The sequence below is a fragment of the Glandiceps talaboti genome, chromosome 4 (assembly GCF_964340395.1).
Source record: "Glandiceps talaboti chromosome 4, keGlaTala1.1, whole genome shotgun sequence".
Taxonomy (NCBI): domain Eukaryota; kingdom Metazoa; phylum Hemichordata; class Enteropneusta; family Spengelidae; genus Glandiceps; species Glandiceps talaboti.
The window spans coordinates 10,600,942-10,621,659 of NC_135552.1; the positions used below are offsets into that span (position 1 = coordinate 10,600,942).

Below are 20,718 nucleotides of genomic sequence, written 5' to 3' on the forward strand. Positions count from 1 at the left end.
GAATATCTTGTAAGGACAGCCCTATATATTTCTATGTTCCTTGTATGACTTGAATTCTTCAATCAAGCAAAATAATGAAAAAAATCAATGCCCTCTATGGCAGGATTAGGAAAATATCACAAAATTACTGATTTTAAAGATGGCAACCCCACAAATGTTTATCTGGGTGAAAATAGTTGTTCATTGCTGAAATTCTGAAAAAGAAATGGCTTACAGTTTCTGTCTGATTTTGATTGTCGATTCATAAGTCATGTAGACTGGTTAATATGATTATGAATTGAAAATGTATACATGTACACATACAGTTTTTAATTTTTTTTTGTATTTCAAACCGACCAATCAAAATTGTTTGGTTCTGGTTACCTGACCACACCTAGTTTTTCACGCCAATCCTAAATGTCAAGAAAAAAATAATAAAATTGCAAAAATTGTGAAGTGTCGCAAGAAATAGTAGATGCAGAAACTGACATCAACTTAAAAAGAAAATATTAAACTGTTCTTCCAATCTGTAATGGCTGTACATCTGATGGGAAGAAACCAATAACACAGAGACCATATGGAAAACAATAGAAAACATAACTACCTGAACTAGACACTCACATATGAAAAAAAAATTTATAAAAAAAAATTAAATAAAAAATCTACCTACCCCACCTATTCTAAAATTGAGCGTAATCAGAACCACACAATGAGAAACACAAATAGGACTGCCCTAAGGAAAGAATGTGATAAATCTCAGCTATCCTAAGTTTGACCAGGGTTTCAAGCAAGTAGACATTTTGATTACAATGTACAGTAACCTTTTTCCCAAAAATTTGATATTCTTATTTGCAAATGTAAATGTTGTTATAGTACTAGCATGTAACACAATCTGATTAAAATCTGATGTAGATGACAGCTAATCGTTCATTGTTATTTTACCGCTACTCAGTAGTTTTGCTTGAATTGACCTCGTGATACATGTTTATGTTTTTTCGTCTTGATGGCTGCCTCTACTATCAAGACGAAAACGTAAACATATATCACGAAGGTAATATAAGCAAAAGTACTGAGGTAAGATCACAATAAACGATTAGCCGACATCTACATCAGATTTTAATCAGATTGCATGATATAGTGCTTTTGGGAACACTGGTAACAGAGGAGGGAAATTTGTTCAAATTTGCAAAGTTTGTCATACCATGTACAATAATTATGGTGTCGAACCCTGGTAAAATACCTGGGAACTCAAGTGGATTTTAAACCCTGATTAATAACAGAACTGTGTGTCATGAAAATTCTCTGAAGGTGTTTATATTGTGAACATACTCAATCACCTAAAATAACAATCCAATTGCTGTCAATGGTTATGCCAGCAAACAATATTACAAAGATTTACACATACAATAAATAAGTAGTTTGTTATATACAATAGCTGAATAAGATCTCATCCAAAGGTATATTGCACTATTTCAAAGCCCGATAATTCTCGTTGATAGATCGAGTGCTTTCATGTTCACGCAGTTTCAAAGAGAAGATGATTTATTGTGACATACTTGAAGAATAATTTATAGCAGGGCTGTTAAACCATGTCCGATGAGGATATTACCAAGGAAATGGATACAACGGAAGGAAAGCATGCAGTGATTTTCGAAGTACAGTTATTTTCGAACAAGATGCTGATTATTGTCGGCATTGCTTTCATAACGTCAGATTTTGATCTGTCTGAATTAGGCATCCTCTGAGATGCTTCTGTTGCCATGGCAACTCCTGCATATCAGATGAACTGTCATTATCATCAATGACGAGTCTAGCTTTGGAGGGCTATGACTCAAATAAATCTCTCTAAAAATCTTTTCAACAAATTTCGGTATTATCAAAAAAAAATTTGAGGGATGCATTTTAATATATAGTTTGTTCTTTTTAGATAAGTAGAGCATATGCTTATGAGTACATGTACTATTTATACGGACAATTTCATATTTTCTCACTTATCAGATCAAGATTTGTTGAGATAGATTAGCTGAGCTTTAATGGACAATCCCTGTAACTCTTGACAAGTAACAATTCATCACTTTTTTTCAAGATTAGACTTAAACATTTTATGACACAAATCCTCTGATGAATCCATCATCACAAGAAAATTCCTAATTTGTAATTTAAATTCACCACACACCCAAAGTCATTTCCATTTACTTGGACCACCTGCTGATGAAATGGAATGGACTGTTATTATGAAACAATCACTGCTTGCATTTCCAACATGGCCGACCACAACAAGGCAGCTGAGGCTACCATAGCGACCATTTCAGAGGCTGTGTCAGTGGCAGTTATTGATGCCTTTCAGGTTCAAGTGCCCTACCCTTCTTACCAGACTAACACTACGTTTAATTACAGACATGTGAGTTTGTATTTAATTGTTAATTTCAAGGTTATTTTACCATATACATGTGCGTCATCTAAGATACAAACTCATCATGACCATTGAATAAATTTGTGTAGAGTAAGAACTCTCAAGATGCCTGTGTATGTCCCTGTTTCATAATGACTTCACATTAGAATACGGTGACTCAGATTATTGTGAATGAGTCTGTGTGAGCTTGAGCTGAGGTGTATTATCAATTTTTAAGTTCATTTTCATTAACAGCAATATTTATTTAACTTAAAGTGATACAATGATTCAATTCAGACTATATCCAGCATTCATCAAATCTAATTTGCCTGGTGTTTAGTACATTATGATGTATCAAAATTACATACTGGTTGATTATGGTGCAAAGGAAGGCAAATGATGGAATTATTTACCAACAATGATTGTATACACAATTTATTTATTTTAACACATACATAGGAAGTATCTATAAAATTGACATTTGCTCATACATGTGCAATGTATCTATTTGACATTGTATATTTTGACATTACATACATTACATACATACATACATACATGCATGCATGCATACATACATACATACATACATACATACATACATACATACGTGTACGTAATACGTACGTACATATGTAAGTACATACATACATACATACATTCAGACAGACAGACAGACATACATACATACATACATACATACATACATACATACATACATACATACACACATACATCATACACACATACATACATACATACATACATACATACATACATACATACATACATACATACATACATACATACAAAGTATCCATTTTAATGTTAAAAGTACATGACATAGTTTGACATTTGTACAAAGTAACTAGTCTGACATTTATACATTTACATACATACATACATACATACATACATACATACATACATACATACATACATACAGAGTATCCATTTATACCCTGTAATATTAATACATAATACAATGTATCTATTTTCTTGATATTTGTATAATAGAACGTATCTATTTATAAGCAAAGTACATACAAAATGTGTAGTTTGATATAAATACATACAATGTATCTATTTTTGATATTAGTACATACAAAGTATATATTCTAATATCAATACATACAAAGTATCTGTTTTAATATTAGTATATACAATGTATCTGATTTAAAATTAGTACATGTACATACAAAGCATCTATTTTAATATTAGTACACATGATACAAAGTATCTATTTTGATACTAGTACATACAATGTATCTGTTTTAAAATTAGTATATGTACATAAAAATTATCTTTTAATATTAGTACATACCATATATCAGTACATGTACATACAAAGTATCTATTTTAATATAATAATACATGGCTGTAATGTATCTGGTTTCATATTAGTACATACAAACTGTTGATTTTGACTTGTACATATATACTAATGTAATACATTATACCCAATAATTGAGAACGAAAAGTCTTAGCGCAATAGGAATGAAGATGTGTTTACAGCTAGTTTTAACATTCAAACTCTCTTTCACAATGACAGCCCATATAACTAATTAATGTACATGCAGGCTGATGAATAGATAACCCCTGAGTTTAAATCATCTTCATTAATATTTTAAATTAAAATTAAATACATTTTTTATTAGATGGGAAGGAGGTGGGAAATGAGAACTGATGAAAGTGTTTGTATTTTCTCAGCAGCTGCAAAGGAGATTATTTAAAAACATGGCGTGTAGGCTGAAATAAAATGAGACTTAATTGTGCTGATGAGTTTTTGCACATGTCTGCACATGTACACATGGCGTGTACAAATGTAGGCTGAAATAAAATGAGACTTAATTGTGCTGATGAGTTTTTGCACATGTATGCATCATCTAATTTACAAAAACAGTAAACAATCAAGAAAATAATCCAGAATATCAAAATATGAATTGATAGTCATTCAGAATATACACACAGCTAAAAGTCCACATGCCTGTTTTTGGATTAACCTGACGCATGTATGCAACAGGGCTGCCACAGCCCTGATGAAACTAGCATGCAGGCCTAACAAGATAAATTAATAGCTGTGTATATATTCTATTATTATTTTTATTATGTACATTATTCATTTTAAAATGCATTTTCAATATATTCATTTTTATGTCTTCCACTAATGACATTTAAGTGAAATTACTATTTGCATATACATTTACTTCACTTATAATATTAATCTCTTAATAATAATAATTATTATTATTATTAATAATGTGTATGCATGTACATAAACATGGCAAAATAACTCCAGACATATACCTTTAAACTATTATAATTTGAAAATTTAGGAAAGGCAATTTGCAAGAAAAGAAATCAGCATAATGTTGAATTAATTATATTATAGTTATATTAAAAATTTCAGCTTTTACAAATATTAATCAAGGAATGTCTAAGAAACAAGGAAAGACATAATTGTCAGTCCAGCTATATCCATTGTTTTACCCATATCACCAAAAGTAATTTCAAGTAAACATATACAATGTAATAACATTGCATGCAAACAGTTCCTAATGACTGACAACAAATTTGTCTTCCTGGAAATGAAGTCTAGTATCGTACAACTTTGATTAAAATTCACATCATACTAAGTCACACCTTTAATATTTCATGGTAAATTTACTGTGTTTCGTTGTTGATGTATCTGTATGCATGTCATTGAAAAATACTTCACTTCGCTAGGTTTGCCATGGAAACACTTTACATCTCAAAATATCGATGTATTAATAAACATTGATTTCATCATGAATATTTGATCAAGTATTACTGGTTGCCATGATGTCTGTCTTTATCAAGGTTTCATTAAAGATTGTTAATATTGAACTGTACTGATAATATGTCTGGTGAAAGAAGTGAGCAGATGTTGGGGCTCAAAGCCCCCTCAGGGTGCAGCAACATTGGTTCATAGCAGATATAGATATCTCTCTGAATGAAAACAGTCTGTCGGTGTTTATGCATAAATGTAGAAAGATAAGGATAATACATACATTAAAACATTGTAAACTGTTTGGTGTATCATAGTTTCAAATTAAAGTACTTTACAAAATATAAGTGCCATGTGATATGCGCACAATGAAAATGCAAATATGTCTTTGTAATGTTTTACCTTTGTGCAAGGTTTGCAAACAAAATTACATGTCACAAGATCACACTTCTTCTAATTCAGTTGTTTGCAATATGTGGATGTGCAAATATGAACTTAATTAGTCTGTGTTTTGCTTATTGCTTTTCAATATAGTTTTAACAGTTAAATAAAATGTCCAAAAATAAACCCATTTCTCATCCATATGACCACTAGAAATAGGTTCTGGATTTACATTTTATTTGATGAGACTCACTGCCTTAACGTGCAATAAATGTACAATGAAATTAACTATATCTACCATCTTTATCAAAACATTTAAAGATATTAAAAAATATTTACTTGTCGCATCAGGAAGCTTATAAACTCAACATATACGGGACTATTTCGTGTGAAATCAAGTCTAAAATTGACTGTCTCAAAAGTAATTTATTGTTCATTTTTTACCACCTAGTTCTGCCTCGAATATTACCATGGTCTCAGCTGTTGAGAATTCTGACTTAAAACCTGTAATAAATGAAGCAAAGTAACATAAGAGCCCACATTGAGATTCAAACATTAGGGGAATTATAAATGACTCATGGGTGTTTGCTATATACCAAATTGTCATAAATTAAAGTTTGGCATTTAATTTTCTCTCTTCGAAATTAACTTAATTTGTGTATCTTTCCCTTGACAATATAGGACTGCTAATATTGATAAATGACTTTGCACTTTAAAGTATGGATGAAACATGTAACATAGACTTATTACCAATAGTCACCGTCTGTATAGAATGTCTAATTAAGTTGTTGGTAACAGTAGAACATTTCACTTTTCCTCTCTAGGGAATTAGTTTGAGATGGACGTCTGATTGCTCAAGCTGTACCTTTTAGATATTAAAAAATATAGAGGATTGTGCATGGGCATCGTCATGGTAATCTATGCTTATCATGGTTTTAATCATTTCCACGCACAATTTACTGCCAATCAGGGTTTGTGATCAAAATACGAACTGGCGTCAGCCTGTAACAATATGATTTATGTTCATTATATGTACTTTGACAGTTGGACACAATTTGTGTCCTCTGAGTTTAAGATATTGGATTTGTGTATTTTGTGTTCACTGATGGTGTGGATATGATTTATGTTAGTATTGTTACAATTTGTGTCTCAATGACTGTGGACACTATTTGAATACTTTGTCTTCACCAGTGTGCTCTATAATGATAGCCAAATTTTGTTGTGAGTCAAAATGACAGATTTCTTGTGAGTCACCACATATAAAAGGTAGGGGGAAAACAAATTTTGGTGCTTCACTAGAAATTGTGTGCGTCAATGGTGCGTCAAATTAGCTTTATAGAGGGCACACTGGTCTTCACCAAGAATGTGGACATGATTTCAATTTGTATACTTGTGTCCAATGACACAGTGTGGACATGATTTGTATACTTGTGTCCAATGACACAGTGTGGACATGATTTTTATGCTTGTGTCCAATGGCACAATGTGGACATTTCTTGTGTTCTTGTGCATCAGTGATATGTAGACATGATTGGTGTATTTTGTTTTAAATAAATGTACATAATGTGGGCACAATTTGTGTATTTTATCGTCACCAAGAGTGTGGACACAATTTTGTACTTTTTGTCCAACACTAGTGTGGACACAATTTGTGGACACAATATTGTACTTTTTGTCCAACACTAGTGTGGACACAATTGTGTACCTTGTGTCCAACACCAGTAAGGACATGATGTGCACTTTAATTGTGTTCATGCACCAATGGTGTGGACAAGATCTGTGTAAACGTGATTGGTGTACATGTACTGCATTCAACAACACTGTCACAGTGTGGACAGGAGTAGAAGTGTGACTGATTACACACTCAGAGAAATAGTAGTTGTGTAAATAGTGATTCATGTCTGTACACCTGCTCAAAGATCAATACAGCAACATTTAAATTTAGGAGGCCTCAGATGGAGTTTAAGGGAGATGACCCATAATCAAATAGACTTAAGGCTATGCACAGATCAATATTGTACAGTTCAGTGAAGGCCACAGATGGACTTGGATGGTAATCCCACCTTAGTCAAACTTCAAACCTTCCCTAGAGAAGGCATACCTAGATTCCTCATAGAGTTAAATTCATATGGCATGCTCAAGGGCAAACAAGATAGTATCCTAATTTGTGCAGTCTTGTATACATTAACTGCTTATCTTTGGTGCAAATGAATACATCGTCAAGCCTTAATGAACTGTTTATACATGTAGTATTAATCAATAGGTAGTTAAGGCAGGCATCATTCTAGACAATAAAAATGGCGATTTTGTCCCTTGCTCTGATTGAAGGTAATTGCAGTAGTAATGGGAATTGTAAACTATGTCGTTCAACAATTTTTTTAAAAAGCTGTCATTTAGTTTGTTAGGTCATTCTTTTAAAATTTGTATTTTTGTTTCAGCTACTTGTTAATCATATAATGTAATCTATACAAAGAAACTACCAGACTAGACAGATTATATAGAGTTTCGATTAGGTGACATGATGTTTTTTATGCCTCACACACGGTATTTTGTTATGAGTTTATATTTTATAGATGAAAAGGCAGGTACTGATGGCGTGCAAGCGTAGGAAATGATACATATTATCGCACACAAATTAGCATTACTGCACTGCCATATTAGACAAAGGAGTCAAACACAAATCTGTTTATTTGTGTTCACAGTTAGATAAAATTTAACTATCACTGTCTGTATTTTTGGGCATAATTTGTGACAGCGTTGTACAAGAAGTAAAAAAAACAAATGTGCTGCCTAATTGAAACTCTATTAAATCTGTCTCTAGTTTTTGTAAGTTATCCCAATCAAAGTACATGTATATGTTTACATGCATGAGCTATGTACAACTGTAGCACAAATTAGAACTTTAATACAAAGTAACATGTCAATTCATCGTGGTTATATTGTACATGTAAGTGTGACATATACAGCATGACAAGCATCACGACAGTGCTCTGTGTTGAAATGATGCACTTTGGTCAGCACTTTGGTCAATGTGAATGCCCTCAGACCCAATATAAAGGAAATGAATGTAGTGAAATTAGTTATAATGATATATGTGTGGAGATGTGACTGTGACTGACTTGAACTTTTCTAGTGAAATAAAGTGTGTAGCTTAGTTTAATAGAATGCATGTATCTATGAATAAATTATAAACATAAATATACACAGATAGAACAAAATCATAGTAACCACTGTGAATTTATATAAATTTGATAATTTCTTGTAAAATTAAAATTTTTGCGCTCTGTTTGTTAGAATGCATGTGGAGATGTGACTGGATGTATTTATGGATAAATTATAACGTAAATACACACAGAATCATAGTAAACTGTTTCTTATTTAGTATGAATTTGAAGTAATTTTAAAATATAAATTTGATCTTTTCTGATAAAATTAACACTTTTTAACTCAGTTCATTATAGTGCATGTGGAGATGTGACTGAATTTATTTATGAATAAATTGTAAATATAAGTACACACAGATAAAAGAGAATCATAGTATAAAACTGATTCTTAAGTATGAATTTGAAGTAATTTCAAAATATAAATTTTGATCTTTTCTGGTAAAACTAACACTTTTTACCTCAGTATCTTAGAGTGCATGTATCAACTTGAAGTAAGTTCAAAACATAATCTATCCTGTACTTTCTGTGGACAATATTACAGTAATTTCATAGGTTGTGATACAGGTTACTTTTGAAATGGATATTTCTTTTAACTTTTCTCGTAAAAATGAATAGTTTTTAGCTCAGTTTCTCAGAGTACAAATAATGTAAGAGTAGTGATTTGTACTTAGATTTTTTTTTTTTTTTTTTTTTTTTTTTTTTATCACCAAGGGAGCACAAATTGAGGGATATGCACAATTTCCTACTAAAGTATAACTCCAGAAGAGAGGTGTATGCATTGAATACAAAATATCATATTTTGACTCATACTAATGTTACATTAAATAGTACAGTGTTTCTCTCATATGTACAGTTAAATTATAATTTTCACTCGGAATCCGAAACTCTGAAATCAATCATTGTGTTTGTTTGAAGAAAGTATCCTACAGGGGTGATATGCTCCAACCTGGAAATTAAAAAATGTGATCAACTTCTTGAAATTCCTGGAAAATTGATCAAACTGAGTGATTGATGTACTGTCATTTAAAGTATAAATTTTGGAGGAAAAAAAATGTTTTGCCAAAATGTTTTTTGTATATTTTGCTGACCAATGCTCCTAGAAATGATAAGTTTATATATTAATAATCTGAATACTCCTGTCAGTTACTAAATCAGCCTGTACTTTCTGTTTTGTTTCACAGATGGAAACCACAGATGACACAGCACAACTAGTAGATAATGAAAAGGGACTCTCTGATGAAGACAAAGACCGTAGTAGTTTATCAGGAGCTAGTCTCAATACAGTCAATAGTATTATTGGATCAGGTATATTAGGTGAGTTCACCCTTATCTTTACTCAGGAAATGACACAGTCCATTTTAGAGAGGGGATATCAGCATGTATGATACATGATATGAAGATGAGCAAGTTGGGATTTAATGCAATATGTATCATAATGTCTGTCTCTCACACCTTATTTAAATTATCTTCTATCTATTGGCAGTCTATACCTGAGGTCCCATTACATAGGTCAAGAATGTAAAATGATAATAGGTCAGGATTCTCTTCAACACAAAATATCACCAGTTTCATGGAGGTGATGTCAGTCAGAGTTACTCAAATGCAAAACTATGTGCTGGCACAAGTGAGAAAATTATGGAAAAGTCAGCATGTAGATGGTAATATCATAACTAGGCAAAGCCAATAAGCTTGCACAGGGTAGGTTCATTTGTGCCTGGCTGCCTCACAATGAGATTGTAGATAGCGCCCTCTGCATGGAGAATGTGCATAGTATATAGAACGCACATGCGTAGTCATTGCGCTGCAATGCATCCTTGGGTAATACCACCAAAAAAACATCACATAGTATATATAGGATGCACATGTGTACTAGTCAATGAGCCGCTATGTGGCCGCTTCACGAGCTATTAATTATCAATACAGAATTAGACATTTCTATTTTTGTATGTTTCAGGAAATTAAATTCATCCAAATTGACATGTATTTAATACATTCTTAAACTAAATTTAGTTTCATTTATGTCTCAATTAAACCATGTCAATAACTTAAAGAGAAAGGATACCTAGTTAGCCCACTATGTTTAATCACTTGGATGTTAAATTTAATATATAAAATGCATTGATTTCATTCTCTTTCATTTATCAGTATAGAACAGGCATCGATCAGAACTTAAATTAAAGTGATATACTGGCTTTGCTTGGTAACTTCTGTTAATATGAATGTGTGTCGACTATTTATGTAATTATAATTGTAATTGACAATGTATAACAATATACCTGGCAAGCTATCGACAATCAATGACCGACTTTGGAGTCTGGAGAGTCAGTTAAAGTTCTTTAAATCCTTCAAATTTTACCATTTGGAAACAGTGGCCATATTGGCTTCTGAAATGACATCATTTTGACCTCTCTTTCAAAACTTTGCATGGTGACCCCCAATTTTTTCTCTTAATTTTAACTGAGAATGGATTGGAGTTTTCTTGAACAAAGTAACAGCAAAAGTTTATTTCCGAGGTGCATTTCACATTAATAGTAAAATAATGTAACATTGAATGTTTAAAATAATCTATTTTGTTGTATTACAGGTATGCCATATGCTATGAACCAAGCAGGATTACCCCTTGGTATACTATTGATGATAATGGTGGCAGGAATAACAGGTATTAACGTCATATCTTGTAGTGTTTGTTCAAATTTCTCTTTTAATCTAATACACAAGAAATCGTATCATTTCAGACACTGGCCCAGGGGCTGTATTAACAATCAAAATTTTGACAACAAATTTGTGATCAATTTCCAGTTTATTTATACAACTAAATATGTTATTAGAAACTTTAAACTGAAAATAATTATCATTGATGTCCAATTTTAACTTGACAGATTTCTTTCTTGCCAATCTTCCATGATTATTTTAAATTTTCAAATTACTGTGTACTCAGAGGCAAATTTTAACAACACAAATTTACTTTTCATCAATCTTCAAGCCCATTTTCAATTTTTCCTATTAATGTCTATTAGATGATCCAAATTTTGAGATAGCAAATATTTTGTTTTCTCCAGGTTTCTTTGATACAGTCGGACAGGATGTCAGTAGCTTAGAGTCAGTGTAATGATAATTGACAAGTATATTATGCCGAGGTAAATAAGTTTACCTTACGATCAAATTGGATTTACGGATCCCGAATTGTCATCAGGAGCAGTCATTTGATTGTCATGCATACAGACATACAGTAGTTTGTATCTGCCAGCTTGATTTGATCACAGCAATGCATATCAGTGCTTATACAGTATCTACCGTACATGTCAGAATTCCAACTATATGTTATCAAATGAAAATTTCTACTCACTGAGTCAAAACATTGCTTGGGATTCACTTCTTAGAAATGTTTTGACTCTGTAAGTAGGATTTTTTATTTGATACTATGAAACCAGAGTCCATGAACATTCATTCTTGTACAAATACGATTTCTTTTGACTCTCCCATCCTTTAGACATTACTCCTCTGTTGAAAAGTAATTTTGACCACAGGGATTTTAATTTGGTAGAAGAATTTGTTTACTAATTTTTTGTTCACTAATTTTTTGCTAGTAATTTTCTAATTACAGAAAGAGAGAGAGAGAGAGAGTGATCGTAGAAAAACAATAACGACTACATGTATAGCAACTAGACTAATACTGGCACCCTCAGGCAGTATTTAAAACCTTCAGAAATGACAACTGTCATGTATTGTATTCACTATAACAAAGCATGCAGTCAAAGTAATGTAAACATTGTAATGAATAAAAGTATAATTAAAATTAATTTAGAAAAAACACAAAACTAGCTTAGCAGCTGAGAACATGTAATTTGTAAAATATAATATTACCATGTTGTATAACTATGTTTGATTAAGAAGATTTACAAGTTCAACCTCCATGAACACTTAATTGTCTTATATAAATCGGTTTAGTGACTTTAATCAAAGGTAAAGGATACCTTGTGATTTCATCATGTTCAATAAAAATTTGCATGTTAAATGAGATAAACACGTTGGTTTCCTTACATTTGTGCTTAATATCAGTATAGAGCAGGCATTGATCATCACACAGACAAAAGAAGCTTCCTCGTCTGTGATCATCAGAACTTCAGTTGAAATGACGCATGGGCCTTGCTAGGGAACTTTCATTTTAAAACGTATTGTCAACTGCTTTTACTGTTAAACAGTTACATGTCCAATAACAATGAAAACAGTCAATGGTACATGTTAACACCAGTTACCTGGCAAGCCGTATATTTCACTTCGTTCGGTTCGATGCCAACTCCATACTGATAAGTGAAACTGATGCATTTTACCTCATTTAACATCCAGGTGATTAAACATAGTAAATACACATTTCCCTCTTAGAGTAGTCAAGTGTTCCAATACACCTGTTTATCATAAAAGGAACCTTTATTTGACGTTTTCATTTTATCTTTAAATAAACTCCTAAAAATAACCAATTTGTCAAAATGACAGGACGTAAAACTGTTCCACATCAGTGAGTGATTAGAATGTGTATTTAAAAACAAGATGACCTCAGATGACCCCTAGAGAAGTAGGAAAGGAGGCATGACAGAGTAATTGAAATAACACACCCAGCAAAGCTATTATAATTTATAGTCTGGCATGATTCAGCATACCTAGAAGCGTTTTACTTGTAGATATTGCAGTTACCTTAGGGACTGTACAGTTGGGATAAAATTAATCAAGTCTACTTCTACAACTAATAATTAAGTTTGATAAATGTATGTTAGTGTGATTAAAAACACACCAGTTAAGGGATGATGTATTATTTTGCATGAGACAAAAACAACTGGTTAGTAACTGCAAAAAATAAGGAGACGACATTTTGTATAATATTGTGTAAAAACTTGTTGGAAGATTCGTGCCATTTTTGTACTCACTTTCAAATGTAAGTTTCAATTATAATTACACAAGAATAAAAATTATAATTACACAAGAATGAAATGTACATCTGATAATGAATGCAAAATTCGTTTAAATCTTATGCCAGTTTCAAACCTCAGAACGGTTTTTTCGTTCAAATTGAAAATGAAAAATTCAATACCTAACACGCTATCACTTTCATGTTCTTAAAGGGAATTAAGTTTCAAAGTTGAACTATCTCGAGCTTACCGGTATAGCTAGATGTGTATATCCCTAATGTATATCCTTATTACTCATAGAGTAAAATGTTGAACACACTGCAATTAGCCCCCAACAGACAGGCCAAGCCCCGAGGGCAACTACAAATGTAGTACGTCGATAGAGTTCAATGTCCGTCTTCACTATCACCTGTATATGTGTGTGTGTGTTCACTGTTGTATTATCTGAAATGATTGTCAGAAGCTATTTTTATTTATTAATATGTAGTATTGATTTTTTTCAGATTACTCATTAGTTCTTCTCATAAAAGGAAGTGAACTATCTGGTACAAACAACTACCAGGAATTAGTGAGAGCAGCATTTGGTAAGCCAGGATATATCTGGTTATCAGCAATTCAGTTTCTCTACCCATTCATAGGTAAGTCATTTTTAAAAAAATAACATGAAGGTTTTAAGTTCATGAACTTAACATCATTTTGCACCAAAATTTTCAAGTAGCTCACTAAAGCTTTTGCCAGGTATCCACCATGGCTTCTTCCAGTGTTTTCTGAAGTCACTACACATGCGTAACTTCAGACAATTGTCCCAAATTCTCAGAAGTTGGTAACGTCCCCATCACAGTTCATAGATGGTTGTTAAGTCCAAATATGAAGTATTCTATATGCGTCATTACTTCAAAAAACACTGACAAAACGATGCAATGGTGGGATACCTGGCAAAAGCTTTGGTGATCGAACAAACCAATATGTTTCAATTATTTCACATACATGTACTCTTGTTGTAAATAAATATTGAATCTAGTTTTATGGGCAGATTTTTTGTATTTGGATGTACCAGAAATGTTTGTATTTCGCTTGCAATCGTATTCAAGAAGCGACAAAAGACAACTATCAGTTATAACTATTGACAAACTGTTGGCATACTGCGTGTGCACCCATTGATTCAGACTATGTGCCTTTACTTATTTGCTTGGCCTCCCTGACAGACAGACAGAGATATTGATTCAGTAGAGACTAATCAAAATGAAAGAGTTGAACAAACCCCTACAGTGTACCGAACACAAAAAACAAATCAAATTATGAAACTCTCCAGACACCAATGTCATTCATATACTTTATTTGGATAAAAAGATGTGCATTCTCTGAGGAGACTCCGAGGTCTTGTAACTGTAAGTAGCTCACCTTTCTCAAAGGATCAAAAGCCATCACGTCTTGTTGTATAATCTTTCCATCAGCTAGAAATGAGACATGTCTCGCCTGCTCCATCAGCTAAGGATAAGACATTACTTGCTCTTTAGAGACAAGACTAATCCACGGACCGCGATGACCGTGAATGCATTTTGTGACTTCAGTAAATGTCAAATGGTTAAAATTTCACAGGTTGATCAGAGATATTGTCACCTGTTATGACCTCCAAAAGTACAACTGACAAAATGTTATGGATATAAATGAGATTCCATTAATGCTAAGCCATGCAATCAATCCTTCTTTACCCTTATAGCCATGTAGATGAACTAGCACCCGGGCATCTTAACTTTTGCAATATAAATTTGCATTTGAATTTAGTTTCTGCAAAATACACTCAGTCTCATGTTTAAAAAAAAAAAAAAAAAAAAGTACTATAATTTATACCTTGAGAGAAATCAAATGAATCAGATATGTATATCCTCCCCATCTCAACATGTGTTTAAAGAAGTACGCTGAATTCGTGTATGCATTTCATCATACGTGCATCATAAAAAATCGACTGGGGGCAATTTGCATTTTTTGCTGAGGTAAATGAGAGAAAGTAATGGTCATATACTTTGTGTGTGTATTTCATCTGTGCATCATAAAAAATCGGCTGGGAAATTTGCATTTTTTGCTGAGCTAAATGATGGAAAGTAACATTCATAGAAATTGTATGCATGCAGTATAATGTTGGAATAATAATGACAATCCTAGGAGGGGAAGGGGTTACAACAATGGGTCCTGTGGTATTTGAGAAATTCTGTCCATCTGTGCATTCATGTATCCATCTGTACACATGTAATACAAGCGTCCAGTCGTACGTCCACCTGTATCTTAAACATACATAGGCCAATTTCAACCAAACATTCAACAAATGTCAGGTGCTGTAGTCAGCATATGCACGTCATTTTGTTTACCTTCACGATCATGGTTGAATGACAGCCATTTTTGTTATAAAGCTTCACTGTTTTCCCACTTACTATGGAATCAAAATATTGACCTCATTTGAGCAACGTTATCTATATTAATGAGCTTTCTAATGAGACTTTGACCTTGACCTCTATCTTCAAGGTCAAATAGCCAAATATTTCTGTAGTGCACATGCACACAACTCTGTGTATATGGACCAATTGCAATAAAACCTGGCACAACTGTAAGATACAATAGTCCACATAAACACATTGCTATATGTTTCATGACTATTTGTAATGATAGATTAGTGGCCTTATTTAATTGTCATACAAAATTCATAATATTACTTTCCCCCTTCATGACCTCAATACCATACGTAGAAAAGATATAAGACGTTTATATCTCAAGACCATATAAAGTCATGAAATGTTCATACTTTGTGAAAGCTAAACTCGATTGAAAAGACTTAGTATTAAAATGACCCACTTCACCATAAAGTAAACTATGACTGCAAATTTAATCATCATTAATATTTTCATAATCAAGTCATGCGTACAATGCTCAGCCATCTGAGTCTCAATACGATTATCAGTATGCCCTTTAAGCCAATATGATGCCCCACTTACATGTACACACAATTTCTAGTGATGCACTAAAATTTGGTGTTCCCCTATATCTTACTATGTGGTGACCATGAGTTTGCCATCTCAGCCAGTTTGATGCACCACTGATGCACAAAATTTCTAGTGACACACTAAAATTTGGTGTTCCCCTATCTCTTACTATGTGGTGACCAGTCTGCCATCTAAGCCAATTTGATGCACCACTGATGCACACAATTTCTAGTGATGCACCAACAAAATTTGGCTATCGTTAATAGAGGGTACACATACATTAATTGTTTCAGTACAGAATGCTGTCAATAAGTCTATAATTCGATAAGATCATCTCTTCATATTGAATATATTGTTATTTCTAGCCCAATACAATTTCTAATCTTCCTGTATGACTAACTTTGATGTGTATCCGACACATCAGCAGTGTCAATATCATGTTCTTGACCTTGAAAGTGATTAGTATCATCCATGCACTATTGACTACGCTGTCAATACCAAATTGTAGCCTTTCAGAACAGTAGATACTTTATACAGAGTAAATTTTATGTTTGAATTTGATCATGCTTGAATGCAAAACTTTGTTGAAATGTACTGCTCATAAGAGTCAGTGAACAAGTCAATTGCTTTAGAGTCAAGATCAGTTTGTTATCAGTTTGGAAAACTTGATATCATCAAAGATAGGGAATACCAGTATGATTGCAAAAATTAATATCACACACGTATTGTACATACATACATACATACATACATACATACATTGTACATACATACATACATACGTACGTACGTACGTACGTACGTACATACATAGTATACATACATACATATACACACATACATACATACATGTACATACATACATACATGCATACATACACACATACACACACACATACATGCATACATACACACATACACACACATACATATATAGAGGGGGTAGGAGTTACACGGTGTACGTGGTTCGTATCACCATATATTAAAACTATATTGACAGGTTTTTAAACCATATTTAATACATACTAATTAGTTAATTTGTGCATTTTATATTGCAGCCATGATCAGCTATAACATCATTATTGGTGATACCATTACAATTGTACTCATGAGGATATTTCATTGTAAGTATACAGTCTTAATTCAACTAAAACTAACACCTGACTTACTTTGTGGATCTATCTCTCTATCTCTACTAAAAGTCAAATCAAAGAGCTGTATGAGGTTATTTGCAGAGTCTCAACATAATATTGAATACAACTATTATATTATAAAAAAAAGTATTACACAGAATAAAAGTGAATAAAAGGAAACTATCTCTGAAGGTACAATACCTTATGAATATGCAAATTTCTTTTTCAAGTTGTTGACATATTCATATATTGTATTTTTGAAGATTCGTTTAGTTTTACCACACAAAAAAGAGTTGAACTAAAAGTTTCCTATATTGCACTCGACAATTGTCACCATCCTCAGTTGACATGTTACACAAATACATGTACTGGAATGGTAAAACTTCAATAATGCACAACTGTTTATGTTTATGTCATTGATTGATTGATTGATTGATTGATTGATGTCATCAAACAGAAAATATATATGTGGGGAAAGAATACCTTGTGAATTTACATTGTTTAATAAAAACTTTGATGTTAATATGAGATAAAATGCAGCGGTTTCATTCACAAGTTCATTACAAGTGCAATTTTTAGCTGGCATTGGTTAGAAACTTAGTGCAGAAGTGGCATACATTGTAACTTACATTACACGGTAATTAACTCCTTTTACTACAGTTATGAAATAACAGTAGAAATTCAATGTAGTCGACAACATGTTTGCCTAAATTTCCCTATAGATATATATGTATAGGGTTGTCAGTGGTTGATTGGTTAAACCACTTTCTTCTTACCACTATGACTATGATTTAGGGTCTGATTAAATTTACCATGCTGTAAATAAGAAGAGTGTCATTCAGTTTGACTGATGAATACCAAACAATGCAGGTTTTCCCTGGACACCAGGTTTCCTCCTGCACTAACACTAACCTCTAGTTATTTGGCAATGCCTGTTGGATGGTAAATAAATAAACAAATAAATAAATAAATATAACAAAGCCACTTCAGAATCTGTCAAAGTTCTGATCGCTGCCAACTTCATGGTGATAACTGAAATTGAGTAAAACCGATGCATTGTTTCTCATTTAACATCCAATTTTTTATTAAATATAGTGAATTCACAAAAGGTAATCTGTCCCTTAAAGTTTAATGTTAGCTATGCATTATTAGTATTACTCCAATCATGTGCACATCATATAATTATTCTACTATCGATGTTTTCACCTGTTTACATATCAACACTGTGAAAGAGACAACTGAAACTTGATCAAGTATTATTCTACATAGACAAGATAAAACTTGCCAGTATAATAACCAACTAGGTGTTACTACCTTAATAATTGAACATACCTCGCCATTTACTAAAATTGCTTTTCATCAGCAGTTATATAGATAACATATTGCTCAATGTAATTTATTATCTAGATGTTAAAATGTCAAGGAAACCCATACTAATGATAGCAATCAACTCTACTAGTAATATGCCAAAAGATGACATTTTAATGCCATCAAGACATCCATTTATTATATACATTGCTTTAAGAATTGTAATCAAATTGAATACTTTAAGTGGTTTCACCTTTGATTTAAAAAACAAACAAAAAACAATACTATATGAAATCAGTTTGTACCACTTTCTAGACAGAAAGTAATTTTGTATAGTAGGGCTTGTTTTGTATTGCATTTGATAGTTGTTAGTATATATTAAAGATATATGCATTTGGTGTAAATGTGTGACCGTTTGTAACTGTGTTGTATTTTTATTGCTTGCCTCATTTTCCATACCACCCCATGATATGCCAATGTTATGTCCAATGTAGTACCTGAAGCAGCTCGTAAGTACTGTCTGTATGCAATATATATATACATAGTACATACATACATGCATACATATATATATACTTCTTGATATCTCTAAGTAAAAATACATAATGATTCCAGTGGATCAATAATAGGGAACTTGCAAACCTGCCATTTTGAATGGTGCATCATGGGAAATTTGATAATTAACATAAAATCAATAACTTTTGTGTGAACAAGCTTGAGACATTGTTTGGATAATCCAAATAATCTGGTTTTAGTCACCCAGATTGTAGCAGGAACGCTGCAGATTAGGGATGAAGGCATCTCTAGGTAATCCCATAGTCTTTTGGAGCTAAGCATGCTCACTTTGGGTTGCGAGTTCCTTATTAGAAAGGAAGGTGAACATAATGGCTTCCAAGACATTATTGATCACTGGAAGCATTGACCTTTGCTTTGACCTCTGAATTTAAATATAGTTGTAATGGAATGCCTCAATCAGTACAGACTCTTCTGACCTTTACCCTTTAATCTCTACTGTATTAATTATTCAAATATTCTGTAAATAACTTATATTTAATCAAAAACTGTCAAACCTGACTGACTATATTTCTATCAAATTTATCTCTTCTGTCATGGGTGCTACTTGTGTTGAGTTGTGTTATCTAGTAATCTCTTAGGGGTGTTTTTTCTGTAATCTTAATTCAACATAACACTCCCAATAGAAATATCTGCCTAACATTTCAATTTTTTTTATAAAGTTTATTGGATTGTGAAGAGGGTTTGGTTTGAACCTTGCATTGTAGGTTTGAGGTGTTCATCGTATATATGAGTCCAAATACTAGAAATATTTTGTAAGCGCCAAATAAAAAAATGGTGTGTTTCCAGTAACTTGACTCAGACTGTACATGTACACTGTAAGCCACTGGCAGTTTCTTATTAATCCATCGACTAAAACCAGGTCTTTCTGAGATTTCAAGTTGAATTTAAAACAGGACGTGCAGTCTGCATATTGTGTTCATCGACTTCACAATTCATTATCTTCAATTACTTGTCATACATCTCGTGAAATTATCATAGAAGTATTGTTGAGATCAACCAATGAGTATCTCAATGTCTTTGGGTAAAATAATTTTACCAAAAATAAAGATTTGAAAAAAAAAATCTGAAGTCGTGTGTCAGAAACAAACAATTCCCTTCATTATTGCCTAAAAAGAAATGACAACAGTTTTTAGAACAATTTTTTCATCTTGTTTAAA

The 20,718-nt window shown here is 32.5% G+C and overlaps 1 protein-coding gene across 1 annotated transcript in view; it reads left to right on the plus strand.

Moving 5' to 3' along the window:
• The window catches only part of LOC144434500 (putative sodium-coupled neutral amino acid transporter 11), a 53,182-nt gene that overhangs the window by 22,863 nt on the left and 9,601 nt on the right, over positions 1-20,718 (plus strand). The window contains exons 2-6 of the mRNA XM_078122960.1: positions 9,847-9,979; positions 11,250-11,324; positions 14,073-14,207; positions 17,603-17,668; positions 19,480-19,494. Coding sequence (XP_077979086.1) covers positions 9,847-9,979; positions 11,250-11,324; positions 14,073-14,207; positions 17,603-17,668; positions 19,480-19,494 — 424 coding nt within the window. The remainder of the gene's footprint in view (positions 1-9,846; positions 9,980-11,249; positions 11,325-14,072; positions 14,208-17,602; positions 17,669-19,479; positions 19,495-20,718) is intronic.